General features: G+C 47.3%; 2 protein-coding genes across 9 annotated transcripts in view; one reads left to right on the top strand and one right to left on the bottom strand.

The window, feature by feature from the left end:
* The first annotated feature begins 261 nt into the window (after window positions 1-261).
* ARL6IP4 (ARF like GTPase 6 interacting protein 4) lies at window positions 262-15,869 on the top strand. Of its 4 annotated transcripts, none has more exons than XM_075012776.1 (7): window positions 262-417; window positions 4,845-5,050; window positions 5,663-5,977; window positions 8,182-8,299; window positions 10,783-10,852; window positions 11,184-11,269; window positions 14,863-15,869. In XM_075012776.1, exons 2-6 carry the CDS (start codon window positions 4,858-4,860, stop codon window positions 11,238-11,240), a joined length of 753 nt encoding a protein of 250 aa, XP_074868877.1. In that variant the 5' UTR covers window positions 262-417; window positions 4,845-4,857; the 3' UTR covers window positions 11,241-11,269; window positions 14,863-15,869. The 4 variants fall into 4 exon arrangements, with proteins under 4 accessions (XP_074868877.1, XP_074868876.1, XP_074868874.1 ...); XM_075012775.1 differs by lacking the exon at window positions 14,863-15,869 and adding an exon at window positions 11,824-13,366; XM_075012774.1 differs by lacking the exon at window positions 14,863-15,869 and adding an exon at window positions 734-956 and having other exon boundaries at window positions 278-417; window positions 11,184-13,366.
* PITPNM2 (phosphatidylinositol transfer protein membrane associated 2) overlaps window positions 13,507-17,667 on the bottom strand; it is a 230,574-nt gene continuing 226,413 nt past the window's right edge. For all 5 annotated transcript variants that reach the window (XM_075012768.1, XM_075012770.1, XM_075012769.1 and 2 more), the window contains one exon: window positions 13,507-17,436. The gene's annotated coding sequence lies outside the window, so the exon portion shown is untranslated. The remainder of the gene's footprint in view (window positions 17,437-17,667) is intronic.

Genomic DNA, 17,667 nt, shown 5'->3' with positions numbered 1-17,667 from the left:
CCTGGTCTGCGGGGTATAGCCAGTCTGGCTCTCACCCATCACCCCAAGAGCGACTCTGCACCCTGCCTTGGCAGAACCTTCCAGCTCAAAGCTGCACGTCCCGCCCCGCTACCCCGCTCTCGCAGGAATGGGGACAGCAGCTCTTCAGGCTCCGCCGCCGTCGGGCAGGTACCATGCCTCCCCCGGGCCTGGCCGAGACTCGCTCCTCCCAGCCCAGCCGCAGCTGGGGTAGGAACCAATGTGCGCAGGGTCTGTGTTTCCCCACCGGAACCAGGGCTGGAGAGGACGCACCGGAAGTGCGCCACACAACTGAGCCCAACGGACCCGTTCCCGGACGGCCCGAGGGCAGCTTCGCGGGAGACGCGGACTCCACCGCGCGCGGGGCTGGCCGCTTGCGCGCGCCTCCCAGCCCCGAGAGTGAGTCTCTTACCTGCGACGGGCTGACTGCGCGGAGGGGCCGGTCCGGGGAGTGGGACGAGCAGTGGCAGGAGGAATAAGGGGCAAGATTGGGTCCGCAGAGGCTGCATAAGACGATGCCTGTACGCATGCGCGCTGCGGCCGGGGCCGGACCCTATCTCGCAGGACTGGAGGAGAAATGGGAGAGTGTTAAAGGGCCAGTCACTGGCTCGGGGTGTGAGTCTTAAAGGGCCAGCACCCACCGCGTTCGAGTCTGGGTGAGGCGAGCCGGTCGAAGCTGTGAAATGGGCCTAACAGCACTTCCTCTGCCTTGTAGGGCAGGCAGAGCTACGGGGGAAAGCACAGGCGCTGTACGATCCTGCAGACAGCAGCAGAACTGCCCTGGGAGCCAGACTGAAAGACTGGGAAGGATTGGGCTGCTGGTGTTCTCTCCCCTTTGTGCCCAAACTGTATTGTTAACTCCACCTTAACCCCAAGAGAGCTGAAGGGGAGAGGAATTAAGAGCTGCACACCAGGGAGAAGAGAGAGGCTGTCAGCAGGTGGGTGGGCTGGGGCGAGCTGGTGGAAGTGTAGAAAGAGAGAGAGAAAAGCTGGTGTGTCATCGCAGCCTGGTTTAGGATATTGAATGATCTGGACTAACCCACGTGTTCACCCTAAATCACCTTGATCTCAATCTGATTCCCTTGTTTAAGGCTGAGCTCTGTCGGTGTACGAGTGTGTGGACCAAACGCTAGAAGAGGACAGGAACAGTTTTCACTGTTGTAGCTGTGTCTGTGCTGGCGCCATTCCAACTTGCTGTTTTGGGCTAGTGTCTAGGACAGCGATACTCAAAGTCATGAACTGCGAGTGGCTGTGTAATGTGTCACCTGCCGGTCTTTGCATAGCATATTAAAACAGTGTGTGCTTTAATTATTAACCAACCCAAGTTACTAACCAGTCAGGATGCTTTTCCTTTGTTATTTGATCAACTACACTTGGTTAGTAAGACTTGGATAGTCATCACACAGTGAAAAATATATAGTAAATCAAACAATGAATTCATGCTATTGTGGTTCACTTGGGTAATGTTGATCAGTAATTTGGTTCTAGAACCACTGAGGTCTTAGTATTGTTGTTCTAGGATCTAGTGACTTTTTTCTAGTGTGCAGAGTCTCAGTTTCCGCTCTGGTTTTTGAGCCATGCTTAGATGTCTCCACAGCTGGGAAAACATTCTCTCAGTCCTGTCATATGTAAACGTCATTAGCCTGATTTGGACTCCAAAACAAACACATATCTGGCTTTCTAGCAGGCCCTGGAAAACTTGGCTTGTTATTTTTCCCATTTATCTGAGGGAAAAATTAAATGCACTTTAGAAAGGAAAGGCTGGGTTTTGTGTCAGCATTTGTTTACCTCTGCACAGGCCATACAGAGAAAAATAGTTCTGGGAAATAACTACATCTACTCTGGGCTGAACCATGACTCTGTAGACTTTATCACTGGCATTCTTGTAGAATCAGCTACTGTGCAGATGTCTATCCGAGATCATAATAGTGCTTCTAGGGCTATCTGAGTCTTCAAGGTCCTCCTGAAAGAGATTCTTGTATTTTTGTAAATAGATGTATGCGTATATGTGGTGTGCGTGTTAAGGATCTGATTCCTTGTGGCTTTATCATGTGTCTTTAAAGCAAATCTTTTGTTGCTCTTTATTGAGGCTTTCATTTGGAAATCAATTTGAACTTCTAATTCACTTGTAATCTTACTTCCATCTAAGCTACATGACCGTGCAGCTTCCCATTAAGCCCCACACAGACGTCAAGGTTGCAGTGGGGAGAACCCTCAAGCCCAGCTCCCCACTCAGCCCAGCCGAGAGCTTCTCAGCTAATCCTTAGCCCCACCCCAGGGCATCTTCCTGCACTGCAAAGCCCTCACCTCTGCCCTCACCCCAGAGCCTGTACCCATCCTGCCCTACAACCTTAGCCCAGAGCTTGTGCTGCCTCCTGCACCCCATCCCAGACCTGGGACCCCTGCACTCCAAACACCTTATTTCCAGCCCCAGCCAGAGCTCTTCACTCCAACCTCTGTCTCAGTCCTGAGTCCCTCAATCCCAGCCCCATTCTAGAGCTTGCACCCCCAGCTGGAACCCCCCCACACCTTCACCACACCCTCTGCTGCAGTCCTGAGCCCCTACCCACACTTAGAACCCCACGGCCCCACTCCCGCCACATGCATTTTGTTCCATGCTCCAATATGAAGGCGAGATGTTGGCGTTTCACCCATCACCTGCACGAGAAAATTCTTTCCACTGAGCGATAAAAATAAGCGGGAATTCTGCTTGGAGGGATCTTGGATTATCTTGTTTGGAACTTCAGTGCAGTGGGGACGTGATTCCGGTCAGCTATTTTCTGGCTCATATGTTAGCTACAATTTCCCAGCTACCATTACGCTGCTGCTCCCAGCTCGTTTGCTTGCAAAGGAACGTGAGCTTGTCTGTAATTATAGCGCGGTTTGCCCTTGCACTCCCCTGGCAGCATGTTGGCCCGATTGCAAGAGGTGCCAGCTGAGCATGTCATCCGTTTCCTAAAAGTAAATTGAAATATTAAAAATTCATTATTGTCCCTTCGCTGGTGACAGCTCCCAGCATTTTAAGTAAATAGGTAATTAATTCTTCTTTGCTCAGTTCTGAATGGAATTTTTAATGCTGCAGTGGCCTGTGCCTCATGCCAAGTCTGGATCTATTGGGCTATAAGAGGCATGTGGCTATAGTAAAGGGGATGATACGTAGGCATTGATTAGAAAGTAGAACCTGTAATCCTTAAAGCCTGAGAAGGATAAAAGTGATAAAGTGCATTTGTCACTGCTGGCCATTGAAGGGGCACTGCTGTGCCTTTGCATGCTGCAGGAGCTACGGCTGATATTGAAAATGAAGCGGGGAAGAGCGCGTGAGCCAAATCTAATTAAGAGGGTTGTTTGGGAGGCGGAGGACTGTGCAAATTAAAACAGCATTTGAAAATCATCCCTAAGGGTGTATCTGCACAGCAAAGTTATTCCAAAATAGCTTATTCCAGAGTTGTTACTCCAAAGTAAGCTATTCCTGAATACAGCGTCTACACTACAGGGGAGCCCTGAATAAGCAAGAGCAAACCTTATCCCAAAATAGTGCACCTACATACAATAGAGCCTATTTTGGATTAGAGCCCCTGGAAGCACTGCGCTAATCTGAAATACTGCGTCTACACAGGGGGGAGGGGTAGCTCAGAGGTTTGAGTATTGGCCTGCTAAATCCAGAGTCGAGAGCTCAATCTGTGAGGAGGCTGTTTAGGGATCTGGGGCAAATAGATTTAAAAAAAAAAAAAATGCGGGGGAGGGATGGTGTGTGGCTCTACCAAGGGGGCAGGGGACTGGACTTGATGACTTCCCAAGGTCTCTTCGAGCTCTGAGATGTGATGTGTCTGTGGACTGAGCTGTTCCAGAATATCTTATTTCAAAATAGCCCTGATTCTGAAATACCCGTTTTGGAAGAGGTACTATACTATTCCTCATACAATGAGCTTTACCAAATTTGAAAAATTTCAAACTAGAGGTTGTATTTGTAGATGCTCACAAAGTTATTTCAAAATAACAGCCATTACTTCAAAATAACTTTGCTGTGTAGACACGTCTTAAGAGTCCCCTTCTCCTCTCTGTTCCCCTTTCCTCTGTGCTTTATTTTGTGGACCATGACAAGGGGGTCCGTGAACCTGGCCTGCTGCCTGCTATATCATGGGGTAACCCTCTCTCTGGAGTTGTCAGAGATTTTCACATAGGCCATGTCTAACACTACAGAGATCTTTCAAAAGAAGCCCTTCTGGAAGATCTCTTCCAAAAGCACTTCTTTCAGAAGAGCACGTCCACATATAAAAACGTGGACCAAAAGAGTGATCTGCTCTTTTGGGAGGGAGCATCCACCCAGCCCCCCACTGTTTCGAAAGAATGGGCCAGGGGTTGAAAAATCAGGCCTCCGAGGATTGTTCTTGTGAAAGAAATGGCCTGTGGTGCATCGCCACATGTTTTCTTTTGAAAGAAGCTTTCAAGCAGGGGTGCGCTTCCTGAACCGTGCAGGCAGAGCGATTTTAAAAGGACTACCGCATTCTTTTGATTTTCTTTCCAAAGAACGCTTTGTGTGTGTAGACGCTCCGTGGGATCTTTTGAAAGCACTTGCTAGTGTAGATGCAGCCGTACAGTTTCACGAGCAAAATTTGCTGTAAGTTGAGTCTAGTAATACACTAACCCTGACTTGGGTGGCTACCTCATGGACAAGCCTAAATTAGGTGCTTAGCAAAGCCAAGTTCCTAGTTACGGGTGGAACAGAATTGGAATTGCTCTGTTGGGACAGTCTCCTTAGATGGGGTTAAGTTTCACAGCCCTGTATTAATACCACTAATGAAAGAAAAATGAATTGTTTGGAATAGGAATCAGAGCACAATGGCTCACAGCCAATCCAGGAAACGTTCTCGAAGCAGGAGCAAAAGTGATTCTCGAAGCAGGAGGGAGAAGAAGCATGAAAAGAAAAGACGACAAAGCAGTAAGGACTCAAAGAGGAGCAGCCCGTCTCCTCCAGCGAAGAGGCCATCAAGCTCCCACAGACGCAGATCCAGCTCAGCCTCTGCTAAGGAAGGTAAGAGCAGGTGGGGGTGACGGTTACGGCTGAAGGCCACTCAGGGGCATATGCCTGTTGAGTGTCATTGTGGGAATACACAATGCTTGGTTTCAGAGAAGTCAGTGGCAGTTCTCTTTATATAATAATTTCAATGCACACTTCACCCTCATTGCTCTTGTGCTGACATCTCCAGCGCCTCAGAAATCTCCAGCGTGCAGACCTTGCAGCACTGGGCTTCTCACAGATCCATTCAGTCTCCCTGCCCCCTTGCTGACTATCCCTGTGAGGGAAATCCAAGCCTCTGGAGTCACCCAGATCCTGGATGGTGAGGGTCTCAAGGGCCTGAATGAAGTGCAGCCCTGTCACAGTCATGGGACACCTCGGTATACAGGAGGGGGGGCATATTGGATCTAGGACAATACCCAGATAACTCATCCCACTGGGATAATACAGAAGTATTAGCTCATTGGGGTTTTGCTGTGGTGCTAATGGTTTGATTTGCTCTGCCTGAGCAGCCCAACAAAGAACAGACCCACAACAGAACCGCTAACACCACAGAACATGACTGACTCTTTGACAGCTGTGGAACAATTGTTCTCTTCACACCGCCCGCTTCTTCATGTCTTGCAGAGAAGAAGAAGGCCAAAGACAGAGAGAGGAAGGCGAGTACTTCCTCTTCTGGGACAACAAGTTCATCTTCTGGGACTTCCTCCAGCTCCACGGCAGAGGAGTCCAGTGACAGCGATGCCAAGCTGAAAAAGAGGAGACCCAGCAAGAAGAAAGGAGCCAAACACAAAGACAAAAAGAGAAAGAAGAAGAAAAAAAAGAAGCAGCTGAGGAAGAAATCAAAGGGCCAGGCCAAAGAGGAGAGTGCCCTGGGGGCGGGGATGCCGGGTCCTTCACTGGAGCAGTGGCAGAGAGAGTCTTTGGCGGAACCTGGCCCAGGTAACAGCAGCGCTGAGAGCCACCATGGGGCAAGGTGGGAGGTGGGGTTTGGTTCTATGTCCCAAAAGAGGTGGGGCCAAGAGAGGAAGGGGTGGGGCCAGGGGCAGTTAGCTGTCACCACTGCACTGTGTCTGGTGCTGCCCCCGTCCCAACCACCACTCCCACACAGCTGCACACTTCAAAGGGGCTCAGAGCTCTGGCCACCGTCTCTGCCAAAGCAGTGGTGGTGGTGGTAACTCTGAGCCCCTTTGAAATGTTGGGCCCCTTTGCACACACCACCACCCCCTCCCCCCACCGGCGCACCTGTCAGATAATGTTTTTGTTGCCAGGTTAAAAACCCCACACTTGCTCATGTAAAGAACAGAGAAGTGATTGGGAAAATGCACATGACTCCCCACTCATTAATGACGCAGGTTCTTTTAATGGCTCACCCAAGGAAGGATCAGTAGATGTTGCATGATAAGGGACACGGGTAGCTGATGCCTTTTCTTTCCTCGTTTGAGTGGCCTAACTTGAGCAGCCGTGAATCTACCTGAAGACCCAAACTGATGGTTTTGTTTGTAAGTTCGGTAAAATTGTCTTTGTTCTAGGAACAAAGATGAAAATGAAAGGCCACACCTGCTGGCAATGGATTCCTGAAGCTCTTGGTTTTGGCACTCAGGGTCTGAAGTTGATAGTTTTCTGTATGTTACTTTGCTCACAAAGGTCATAGATAAAACCATGTTGTATTCATTCCATAGCCATTGAGACTTGGTCCTCTATTCAGCATCCAGCACTGGTTTAAGGTGGCCCTGACCATCCACTGCATCACATAAGTGAGCTGACAGGGCAAGAAATACAAACCCAGGGGCCAAACTTTCAAAAAATGCCCAATGGGATTTCAGTACCTTGGACATTTGGGTCATCTGGAAAATTTTACCTCAGGTTTCAGATTTGAAATTTAAGGACTCTATCAGGAGTGGTCCATTAGGAAACCACAAGCCAAATCTGGACCACCAAACACTTTTGAACCGACTGCATAATCTTAGTTACTGATTCTTAAACTTTGTTATTGTGACAAAACAAACCAGCAGCATTATTGGGGTGTGACAAATGTTTCTCTAGAGTCCGGACCTTGATGATACCTGGACAACAAATAATTGACTTGTCCTTGGTCTATGTGCTGCTTCAATCTGTGATATTAAAAAAAAAAAAAAAAAAGCAGATGGGGCTTTGATCCCTCAGTGAAACAGTGCACAAACCCCTGGTTCAGTTGTTCCCAGAATCTATGATTTATTGGGAAAAGATCTTGTTCATGTCAGACTATTATTTAGCTGCTCTTTGGGTGTTACCTAGTCCTGGTGGGAACTCTCCTAAGTCTGCTATGGAAGCCACGGGAGTCATAGAATGTAGTGGATGCTCGTGCTGAAGGCGGATTGGTGTTAACAGGAGAAATTAATTCAGTTTTAATACATGTGTAATTATATATGTAAGGAAAGCCAGGTGGCAAATAGATCTACACCAAGGAGTTGTAATGGAGCCACTGTGGGGGAAGGATGGCTGATAAGGGAGGAATCTAAAGTCATTGGCTTTAGATAAAAGCATTTTGTCCAGCCTTCCCCTGGATTTCCCCAGGGCAGTCTTTAATGTATTTACAGGGTATCAAAATCTCTCTTACCTTGAAAGGACTGAGGAAGAAAAATGAACAGGGTATAATAGTATCGAAAATAAAATGTCCCAAGCAAAAGTGCTAACTCAATAAGAGGTATTGAGTTAAGTCTGTAGCGTAGCAGCCAAGCAAAGGTGTGGGAGCCAGGGTGTCTGGGTTCCAGTCCCAAATCTGGTGAGATATTCAGTAGTGCTCAGCATTGGCCACACCTTGCTCCCTGGAAGTCGGAGCTAATGTGGCCCTTCAGTAGGAAGCGTGTCAGGCTAATGCTGCCTGCTTTTGGAACAGCTCACCTGTGTAGCTTTGGGCAAATCACGTAGCTGTTACACAGGCCCCTGTTCACTCCTGGGAAATAGAGCTACCAATACTCTCCTCAGAGGAGCAGCGTGAGGCTTCAATAGGCCAAGCTCTTTGGGACAAGTGTTTTTGCCAGTGCGCTGCACAGGGTGGTGCTCCATGATCGTTGTAAGGCGCTCTGCTTCTGCGGCCCCTGCCAGAAGACAGACCTGCGTGTGCCCGTTCTTATTCCACATGCTCACTGAGGTTTGCGCTCTAGTTTTGACAGATGAACAGAAGTCCCGCATCCAGGCTATGAAGCCAATGACCAAAGAAGAATGGGATGCAAGGCAAAGTGTCATCAGAAAAGTGGTTGATCCCGAAACGGGAAGAACAAGGTACAGTCCCCTGGGCCCTGAAACAAAAGACCAGTAGTGGCGCTGCTTGGACACACGGGGAGAGGCACGTTTTCCAGCATTGCACGAATTCTAGTCCTTAGCTGATCCACAGAAGCATCTCTCTGTTAAAGTCTTCCAGGCCAGTTGACTTATAGCAGCTGTGGTATAAGTGTATCAACAATCAGTTCTACATATCCACTAAGGGGTATATTTTAGCTTGAATCACTTGCATGGCCGTAGTGCCCCAAGTCTGCTAGGTGCTGCACACTCAGGGTGGAAGAGACAGCCCCTGCCCCAAAGAGCTGACAATCCTCAGAGCTTCTGAATGGTGGACAAGGACATACAGCAGGTATTTAAACCAGTGAAAGAGTGTGTGTGGCTGACTGAAGGGTGGGTGGAGAAGGGCAGCAGTACCAATCAAAGAGGCGGAAGCCTATGTAGGTTGGGAGCAAACCCTTGCTGTTAGTATAAGCAGGGTTCTCGCTAAGCCCCTCTTCCCTCCCCTCTCAGCAGCCAGCTCTTGAGCCATGGGCTGTTACTAGCCAGTCACTTAGTGCACAAGCTGCACACTGTGACCCATCAGGCCAGTTTGAGATTAAAGCATTCAAGCCCAGACAATAAAGATGTAAATCCCGCTGGTCTCCGCTGGATGCTCAGATCAAAATACTAGGATTGAAGGCGGGTGGAGTAAAAGACTGGCTGGGTTAGAGAGGCTGAGACTGTTATTGTTAGAAGATGCAAGCAAGGGTCTGATCCTGCCAGATAAGCACCTCCTGCATAGCGCTGAATGTCCTCTTCTGCTGTTGAAATACATGGGATGAGAGAGCATGAATGGCCTCTCAGAGCAGAGTCCTTGATGACCTGTGCTCAGTAGGAGTGTAGAATCCAGAGGAGAGTAGCAGCTATTGCAGGATCTGGCTGAAGCTTTTGTTACTCAGGGTAGAGGGGTTTTTCCTCCTTCCACTGGGGGGCAGATCAGGCTCCCCAAAGGAAATGCAATTCTAAGCAGTGGTGTGGGGAGAAAATCGGACCCAGCAGATTTGACCGACAGTTCTGAGCTGTTTTCTGACTTGTTGCACGTGGCTCCGTAGGTAGCGGCTGCTGCTTTGGATACTTGCCTGATAGTGCTGAAGCATCCGTCCTCTAGCCAGAAGGCTTTATGTGCACAATTGGGGGCCATTGCCCCTCTATTCTGGGGCTTGGCGGCCTCTAACCAAATTAGTGTTCAAAATGGAGTAGAAATGACGCTGTTTGCATTTAGCTGCATCGTTACTGCGACTACAAAATATGCTAAAGAAAATTGCATGTGGCAAGCCAGTTCTTAAAATAGAAGGCAGCCAGCAGAGCTCAGGAAGGATGTTTCCACAAATGTCAGTTACCCATAAGGCACATAATGAAGACAATTAAATTCCCCTCCTGCGTTCGGAGGCTGAGCACTGCCTATGATTCAGCAGCTGGGCTAGCTGGTTTGTTACCATTCCCCTTCCTTAGCTCCACTGGGTCCTTTCAAGGTCTATTAGCAAAGGTCAAATACATCTCCAATTACTGGATGATCCAGCAACTTTGATGTGCAATGAGGGACTGGACTGAAGCCTCTGCAGTGTACCCTTTCCCTGCATCGTGAAGGAAGCTGTTTGCATGTGTTAAATTTGAGACTGGGAACAAGCAGCCCAGCTTCCTGTTGCCAAGCAAATCCACGCGCAGAGTTGGAGGGTAATGCGAGATCCTTTTTCCATGGCATCTGTTTTCCCTGCAGCACACTAACCCGATAGGCTTGATTTGCAGCGTGCCTGCTCTGTAGGGAATGGTCAGTGCGGGGCATTGCCGAAAGCACCGCAGCTCCTGGGGCACAGGACTGCTGGGAGAGGAAGGTTGTTCCTGGGACATTCACAACACAGTGTCTTTCTTACTGAAGCAGGACCTGGTTCGGTTGGTGAACAAGGCTGCAAAGGTTCGTTAAACTAGGGTTGATGAAAGCCTGACTCCCAGCGTGCTCTGTGGTGGAGCCGCTCTCAGATTTAAAACAGAGACTGCAGTTACACTAAGCAGCCGAGTTGCTCCAGGTTTACACCAGATGGTCAAAGCAGCATCTGGCTCAAGCCCCAGCCTGCAGTGAGCCTTTTTAGCTCTCTCTGGCAATGTAAAGCTGCCGCCCTCTCAGAGCTCGTGTGGGACGCCATGCTGCAGCCAGCCTGTGTTGGCAGGGGCCCTTGACTCTGTTCTAGCTTGCGCAGAGGAGGCTGTTATCCATCAACAAGTCCAGCTTGTTGGGCTTCTTCCAACGCAAAAGGCTGTCTCCATCAGTGTGAAACGGTAGCTGGGTGTGTATGAGGCAGGCGATCTAGTCGTTCCTCCTGAGGGGGACAAACCTGTCATTGAATGACGCCTTCTGCTGCTGGGGAAACAAAGCAATGTGTTGCTTACAGTTGGTAACCGTACGGCTGGTAGATTTTGCTACTTGTGTTGCTGTGCTTCTGTTACAGGCTTATTAAGGGAGATGGAGAAGTACTCGAAGAAATTGTCACCAAAGAAAGACACAAAGAGATTAACAAGGTAGACGGCCTTTGTACCGAAGATCCATTCTGGGACCTGCAAGCTGGGTTTGTAGCAGACAGCCTGGGCTAGTGTCTAGAACACAGGCTGGGGAGCAGGAGAGCTGAGCTCTGCTATCTCTTTGCATGGCTGTGGGGAAACTGCAGCCTCTCTGTTGGCTTTAACCATCTGTAAAATGGGAGAATAAACCCTACGTCCCCAAGGTGGAAGTGGGTTGCTCACTTACCTACAGGAGGCTGAAAGGCCTCTACCAGTGGAGGCGGTGTGGCAGCATACAGTGTGATGCTATGAGAAGACTGGCCCATAAGCGCCTCTGTCTGTTCCTTCACAGCAAGCCACCCGAGGAGACGGCCTGGCCTTCCAGATGAGGACAGGGATGCTTCAGTAACAGTCCAGACTACAAGTACCTCAGGACAGGTGGTTTGCGTTTTCTGCTCCTTGAGACACTAATCTGCCAAAGCAGGCAGCTCCCCTTCCCCCGCACGGGCGAGAGCTGGGATACACAGCAGGATCAGTGCCCCCGGGACAGTTCCTGATCTGCTGGGTCAATCTGTTGCCTGGAGGAGGTTGTGACTTTGGCACCTCCTGTTAGCCAGGGCTTCTGCCAGCCCATGCAGACTCCTGAAGACGTGCCCAACAATTGCTGATGGAGCAAATGGCTCTCAGGTGGGGAGCAGCTGTCAGCCCACATGGGATCTCATGGGTGTCACCAGCACACCAGTACTGAGTCTCCTGAGACAAACTGCCCCAGTGGCTAACCCCATTAGCTCTAAAACACTTTGATTGCAATTAGGATTCCAAGCTCTAAGGCAAATAGCCAGGTACCAGGCAGCCATAACCTGCTGCTACCGAGGTGAATGTCGCAGTGATCCACCGGATCAAGGCTTCTGTGAAACATTTCTCATTGGTGGTTGCTTTGTGCTCATTCTTCGTTAATTAATATTTGCCCAATGCTTCCTCTTGTTTGATAGGATTGGCCATGTACATGGGGATCCCTTTACTCTTAACACTTGGCTGTGCAGTCACATTCATACCTTGCCCCAGGTTTGTGCAGGCTCCAATAGTACGTTCATCCTGCACCTAAGCCCTGTCTCCGGAAAGGTGCCTACTCCCACTGAGCCAAGGAGAGGTAAAGGCACTTGGCAATAGTACAGCTTCGAGCACCAAAGGGCTGCCCCTCCCGTGCTCTGTCTCGGGCCAGACGGAGCTCTGATCTGTGCATAGGGCTTGCTGCTCCATGCAAGTGCAGGGGAGAAGTTTCGTTTTATTAGTGAAATTGGCCTTTTCAAAACTAAAGGAGCCCAGAAAAATTCCATCTTATGGTTTTTTGTTTGTCCTTTACTCAGTGAATCTGAAAAGTTGAAAAAAAAATAAACTGGCTTAAGGAAGAACTTGGGCTGCTGGATTGGTTTGTGTGCCTGGGAAGGGGTGGCAGGTGGCAATTATGCAATCCAATCTGTTGCAAGGGGACTGAATGGAAATTTGCAGGCATGTGCTCAGGTGTTTAGGCTAACACCTGAAGGTTTTAAAATGAATGTTTTCCCCACATCCTCTGCACCTACTGCCTTGCTAAGGTAGGCGCAGGAGGTCAGATTTTTAACCTTATGCTACTACAGCTATGGTTAGCAGATCCCATCAGTGGCACACTGATTCCAACCCGAGATACCCGCTTGTCTTACCTGGGCGATGTAAGTCATGTCCATGGTCCCTTTACTGCGCTATATGGAACAGCTCCCAGTGCAGACCTTTTGGGCCTGCTGCCTCCTGGTGGAAAGGTAAGTTCTGAGTTGTAAAACAGCTGCCTGTTTAAAAGTGTCCTGTGGAATTTGAACAAAGTTTGTGCCACTTTTTTAGCCTCATCGAATACCCCGAGGTGTTGCCCGGTCACATACATAAGAAGCTATTTGCCTGCTGGCAGGCATCCTGTCAGTGCAGCTTCCTTTTCCCTTTAATGCAGGCCTCCTCCTGGGGTAGTTGGGCGTTAGGCAGGTGTTCCAGAGGGAGACAACTTATTTCCCTTTTGGAGAGGAACTACTTATGGCACAAATCTCCCTGGAACTGTACCTTTCACAAGGCCACTGATTGCAGTCAGGGTGAGAGGGGGGTCAAGCCCTGGACACACGGGAGGTGTTGGAGTCAGGTGACTGTCTGTACTGAAGGGCAGAGGAAAGGGTCTGTTTGAGAGGGTGACATGTTGGAAGGGTCAGTGTAAGGCTGCAGTGCTGACAGCTGTTGTGTGGCACTGAGCCAGAGCCCCTGAGCTAGCCAGGCTCAACCTGTTAGAGGCTTTACAGTTTGTGCATTTCCTAGCAGCCAAAATGAAGCACCCACGTGCGGCTGGGTGGCTCCCTATTCTCTGCTCTCATGGTTCACTTCCTGTGTCCCAGCATTTCATTAACATGCTGACTGTAGAACATCTTCTGCAATTCACAGGCCTTGTAATTGTCTCTCACTCTTCCATTCAGTTTCCATGCATCTCATGTCAGTGTCTGCAGTCCCTGCCTTTTTCTGCTGTGCGGTTTACGTCTTTGTCATCTTTTTCTTTGGCTTCTAATCCCATTGGACACTTTCATTAAACCGGCTCATTTTCAGTTCCCAGCTTTTGTGAGGCATCAACTGTCAAACGTATAAGTCACCAAAAGAAACAGACAAAGTAGCCTTCCCGTTTCTTTAATCTGTGTAATGTACAAGGATACTGTACACAAAGCACGCCCAGGCATTAGAATGATGCACGAACAGCAGGGAGGAGAAGGAGGTTGTACAGCAGTTATGTTTTGTTACATACAAGCAAGTAGAGCTGAACAGTCTTTTACATACACAGAATGAAAACCAGGAAGCAGCGGAGTCGGGTCTAACTCTCATTCCCTGGTGGCAAGTATGTCTGTTAAATTAAGCCAGGATGTAGTGCCCCGCCCCCCATCTGTATCCCTAAAAGGTTTTTTATAAATAAAAAACAACATTATTGAATATAAAATTGACAGTCAGGGATATCAGTATCTAGGGTTTTCATACAAGGAGAGAGAGGAGGAAAAATGTAAGCCGTCTAGAACTAATAGGACAATGCAGCAGAGGTTGAAGATACCTGAAGAACTGGGGTTACTACAAGTGCAGGTTGTTTGTGGGAAGAGCAGTTTGTCAGTAACCCTTTTAGCTACTGGTTTTCATTTAACGTGTTGGCTAACACTGTACAATGTTTTTGGTATTAAAATTTTGCCTTTTTAATGATTTATCAAAAAAAGAAAATAAGGAATTAAAGTGGCAGCTTGGACTTAAGAAAACTGGAAAAGGACAGTATCAGGTAAAAATCTGTCCCAGCGTTCTGATTATATAAAAGCTGCTTTTTAGGGAAAAAAAATATCCACAGAAATAGTTCCATGAATGTTTAATTCCAGTGGAAACAGGTGTTGTTTTTAAAAAACAAATATCTCAGTCCAGTGCTTGCAATATAAATATTGTGCTGAGTGCATGAGAACCAGGAAGTGATAGTTACCAGAACCAACTTGTCTGTTTTCCTTGGCTAAACTGATGAATGCAAAAAGGAACTAACCAGCGTAACAGTGAAAAGTATAATAAACTTTTAATATTCTTTCTGTTTTAAACACAGAACTCTTATTTGTAACAAAGGTAAATAAGGTATTTAACCTGACCGTGCCCCTTCAATAAGATGGAAAATACATTCAACTTCCCCTAACTGTATCCCAGTGAAGTCTCTTTTGTGCATTTGGAAAGACATTTTGTTTCACATGCATCACTCCCCGGACCATCTCAGAGCAGTTCATAAACACAAAGTTAAGCTATTGCTATTGGTCTTAGAATGACAGAGACGAACACAGATCTTCGCTTCAGATAGACAATAAGACGACAAAGATGTATGAAGATAGATTCACAGGGAATAACAGTGTACTTGTATGGGTGAAAAAAACTATCCACATACTTCGTGTTAATACATGGCTACATATCTGATATTATTGCAGTGACGAACAAAGATTCTGCACTCTGTTTCTCTGTAGGGATTCTTATGATGGAAACAGATGGGGGAGAGGATGGAAAATTCAAGAAGCTTAACAAAGGGTCAGAACACAGGTGCTGTGATTGTCAGTCTCATGGACTATTGGTTTACAATATGGAGTGATGGAGAGGTGATTATAATATTGCACTTTTGCAGTCATTGACAGTTACATTAAAGTTGGTCCGTAAAATAACTGATTTGTACATAATGCCTGAAACAAAAAAGCTACATTTTAATATTAATAATCTGAAGGTTGTTCCCTCCAGACATTTTTCTCTACATAAAATAAATAACTTTCACTTTGTATATACTCACTTTTGTTTTTTGTTTTAACATTTACATTATCCTCAGTTTTATACTATCTACACACAAGAAAATGTTAACATCTCATCTGCATTTTTAAAAAAAAACTGTACACGGCATGCCTTGGTGTGTGGACTCTTCTTTCAGAGTAAGGTTGAACTTTGTAAAGGCCATATCCAAATTTGCAAATATGCTTTGTGATCTGATCATGGTTTGGTCACTTTACAGAGTTGACTGTGGCTTACTTCTAACTCAGGTGGCAACCATTTGGGATAATATTCAACTAGCAAAAAGCTATGACAATTCATGTTTGCACACAGTAGCTTTGGCTATACATTCAAGGTAACTAGGCTGAGTCAGCAGGAAGGGGAGTAGTTTTTTCAGTAGTAAAAATCTGCAGGTGTGTTCTGTCATACAATAAGTATCAAAGATGAGTGGTGCAAGAGTTTGCAATGAGACCGAGTATGCGAGAAGCCCTGTGTTTGTGGGTAGATGTGAGAACGCCATCAAAATGGCCATTCTCAGGAGTTAAACACTGTCCTCTTTATAGCATTGTAGGGAAGAGCACACATTGTAAATTAGTTTTAAAACTTGAGGTCCAAGCAGAAGTCATGACAGATTTCTGATGTCTCGAAGAGTTATGTTTGCCTACTGCAGCTTAGAACCAGTTAGCAGAGCAACGTTCACAGTGCTACGTGTCTCAGTGCAGAAGTGCTGCACTTGGTACTGAAACAGTTAATAAAATGAAGCTGACAGTCTAAAAAATCCATTATAAATAAGATCCTTGTAAGTAGAAAGTGATATAAATAGTGGAGGAGAGAGCAGGATAATGCTTAGCCAATGTATGTGCTAGGACTATAAAATCTTCATGCAAAATAGGCAGGTATGAGCCCCAGATATCCCAGTACAGGTATTTCCCATACCCCCGTTGGTGTGTGTGCAAGAAGGAAACTGCGCCCTTCACTGAGGCTGGATGTTCAGGCTCCTGGCTAGTTTGACCTAGGAGGGGGCTGGGCTAGGGGGCTTTCAGGCACTCCCCACCTCTGTTTTAGGCACTGTTCTCTGCTCCCTATTAAATTATATCCTTCCCCTAAGTACACCTTGTGGCTGACAATCTCCTCGTCTGCTGTGGTCGCTAGGGAGTGCTAACAAGCAGCATAGAACATCACACTGTCCTGCAGACAGAAATGTCAGTTCTGCAATGCTCGTTGCAAAAGAGAGATTCAAGTCATGGCAGCACACCAAACCATCAGCTCAGACACATCCGCTGAAGGAGAGGCTAGGAAAATTCAGATATGGCCTTTGCTTAAACTCGCACAACTTAGCTGGCACACTTCCTTACAATCGCCTTACTGCTGAAAAACTGCACAATTTATATAAATTGTGTGTGTGCACGCATGTGTATATACACACACACAGACTGGCTTAATACTATTTAATTGTCATGCACTACAATCAGGTGTAGCTACATGAGATGGTAACAGATCTCCACTCTAAAAATTATCAGTGCAAAAACAATGAGGTTTTAAAGTTGAATAATTATAGTTAAAAGAAGAAAGTCTAATTCCCATGAAAGCTGTTTGAGAAGAACCTGGGAAGAAGAAATGTCTCGGAGGTGAGGAGAGTGGTGAAATATTTTGGACCCTGCCTTTGGGTGCCAGGAAATGCAGTGCAATCTAGCTGTTGAGTACCTTCAGACACTTGCAAATATAAGGTGGTTAGTTTCAGAAATAATACGCAGCAGTAATACTTGGAGAACTGTACAGTAAAGTAAGTGGCTGATGCTTTTAACAGCTGAACCCAGACACCTTGTTTTAATAGCTTAATGCATTAAATTCAATCACTTTCAAAATGTTTCAAACCAAACCAAAAATCTGATGACCCCACTTTCTGGAGTATCAGTCTGCTGATAGCCTGCTCCTGCCAACAGCAGCTGACACCTGACTAGTGCCTTGCTGACACCTCCCCTGGGACAAAGCGGATAAATTCTAAGCTCTCTGTATGTGTAAAACACCTGATTGCTTCACCCAGCGTAGAAGAAGCCTCTCGCTTCAGTCTCTGCACCGTGGGAATGACACGCTTTGCTGAAAACGCACACAAAGCGCTGGTATCCAGCAGTCTCTCTCTCCATCTGGCTAATGGAACAACCCAAGTGAGAGGTCTCGCCAGACTACTTCCCTTCCGCCCCATCGCTCTGAGGCTCGCACTCAGTCGTGTGTGTCTGATTGATGGCTAAGAAGGCGAGGGAGGCACGTATTTACAGTTGCTAAACCTGGATAAGAGAAGGAGGCAGGAGATAGCATGGGCTTGATCTGGTGACTGTTGCTTTCCCCCCGGATCCCTAATTTCCAGTGGCTTTCTGGGCTAGTGCTCTGCAAACCAAACATGCCGTTTTAAGGCCTGCACGTTCCATATGGAAAATGCATTGTCCTTTCCCCCCCAGCATTCCATGCCGTTATTAGAGAGTAGCACCATATTTCCCCTTCCAGCTCTCACGGCTGAC

The sequence above is a fragment of the Carettochelys insculpta genome, chromosome 18, assembly GCF_033958435.1.
Source record: "Carettochelys insculpta isolate YL-2023 chromosome 18, ASM3395843v1, whole genome shotgun sequence".
In the NCBI taxonomy this organism is placed as follows: domain Eukaryota; kingdom Metazoa; phylum Chordata; order Testudines; family Carettochelyidae; genus Carettochelys; species Carettochelys insculpta.
Note: the sequence above shows the minus strand (reverse complement) of the source record. Positions and strands in the feature narration are given on the sequence as shown.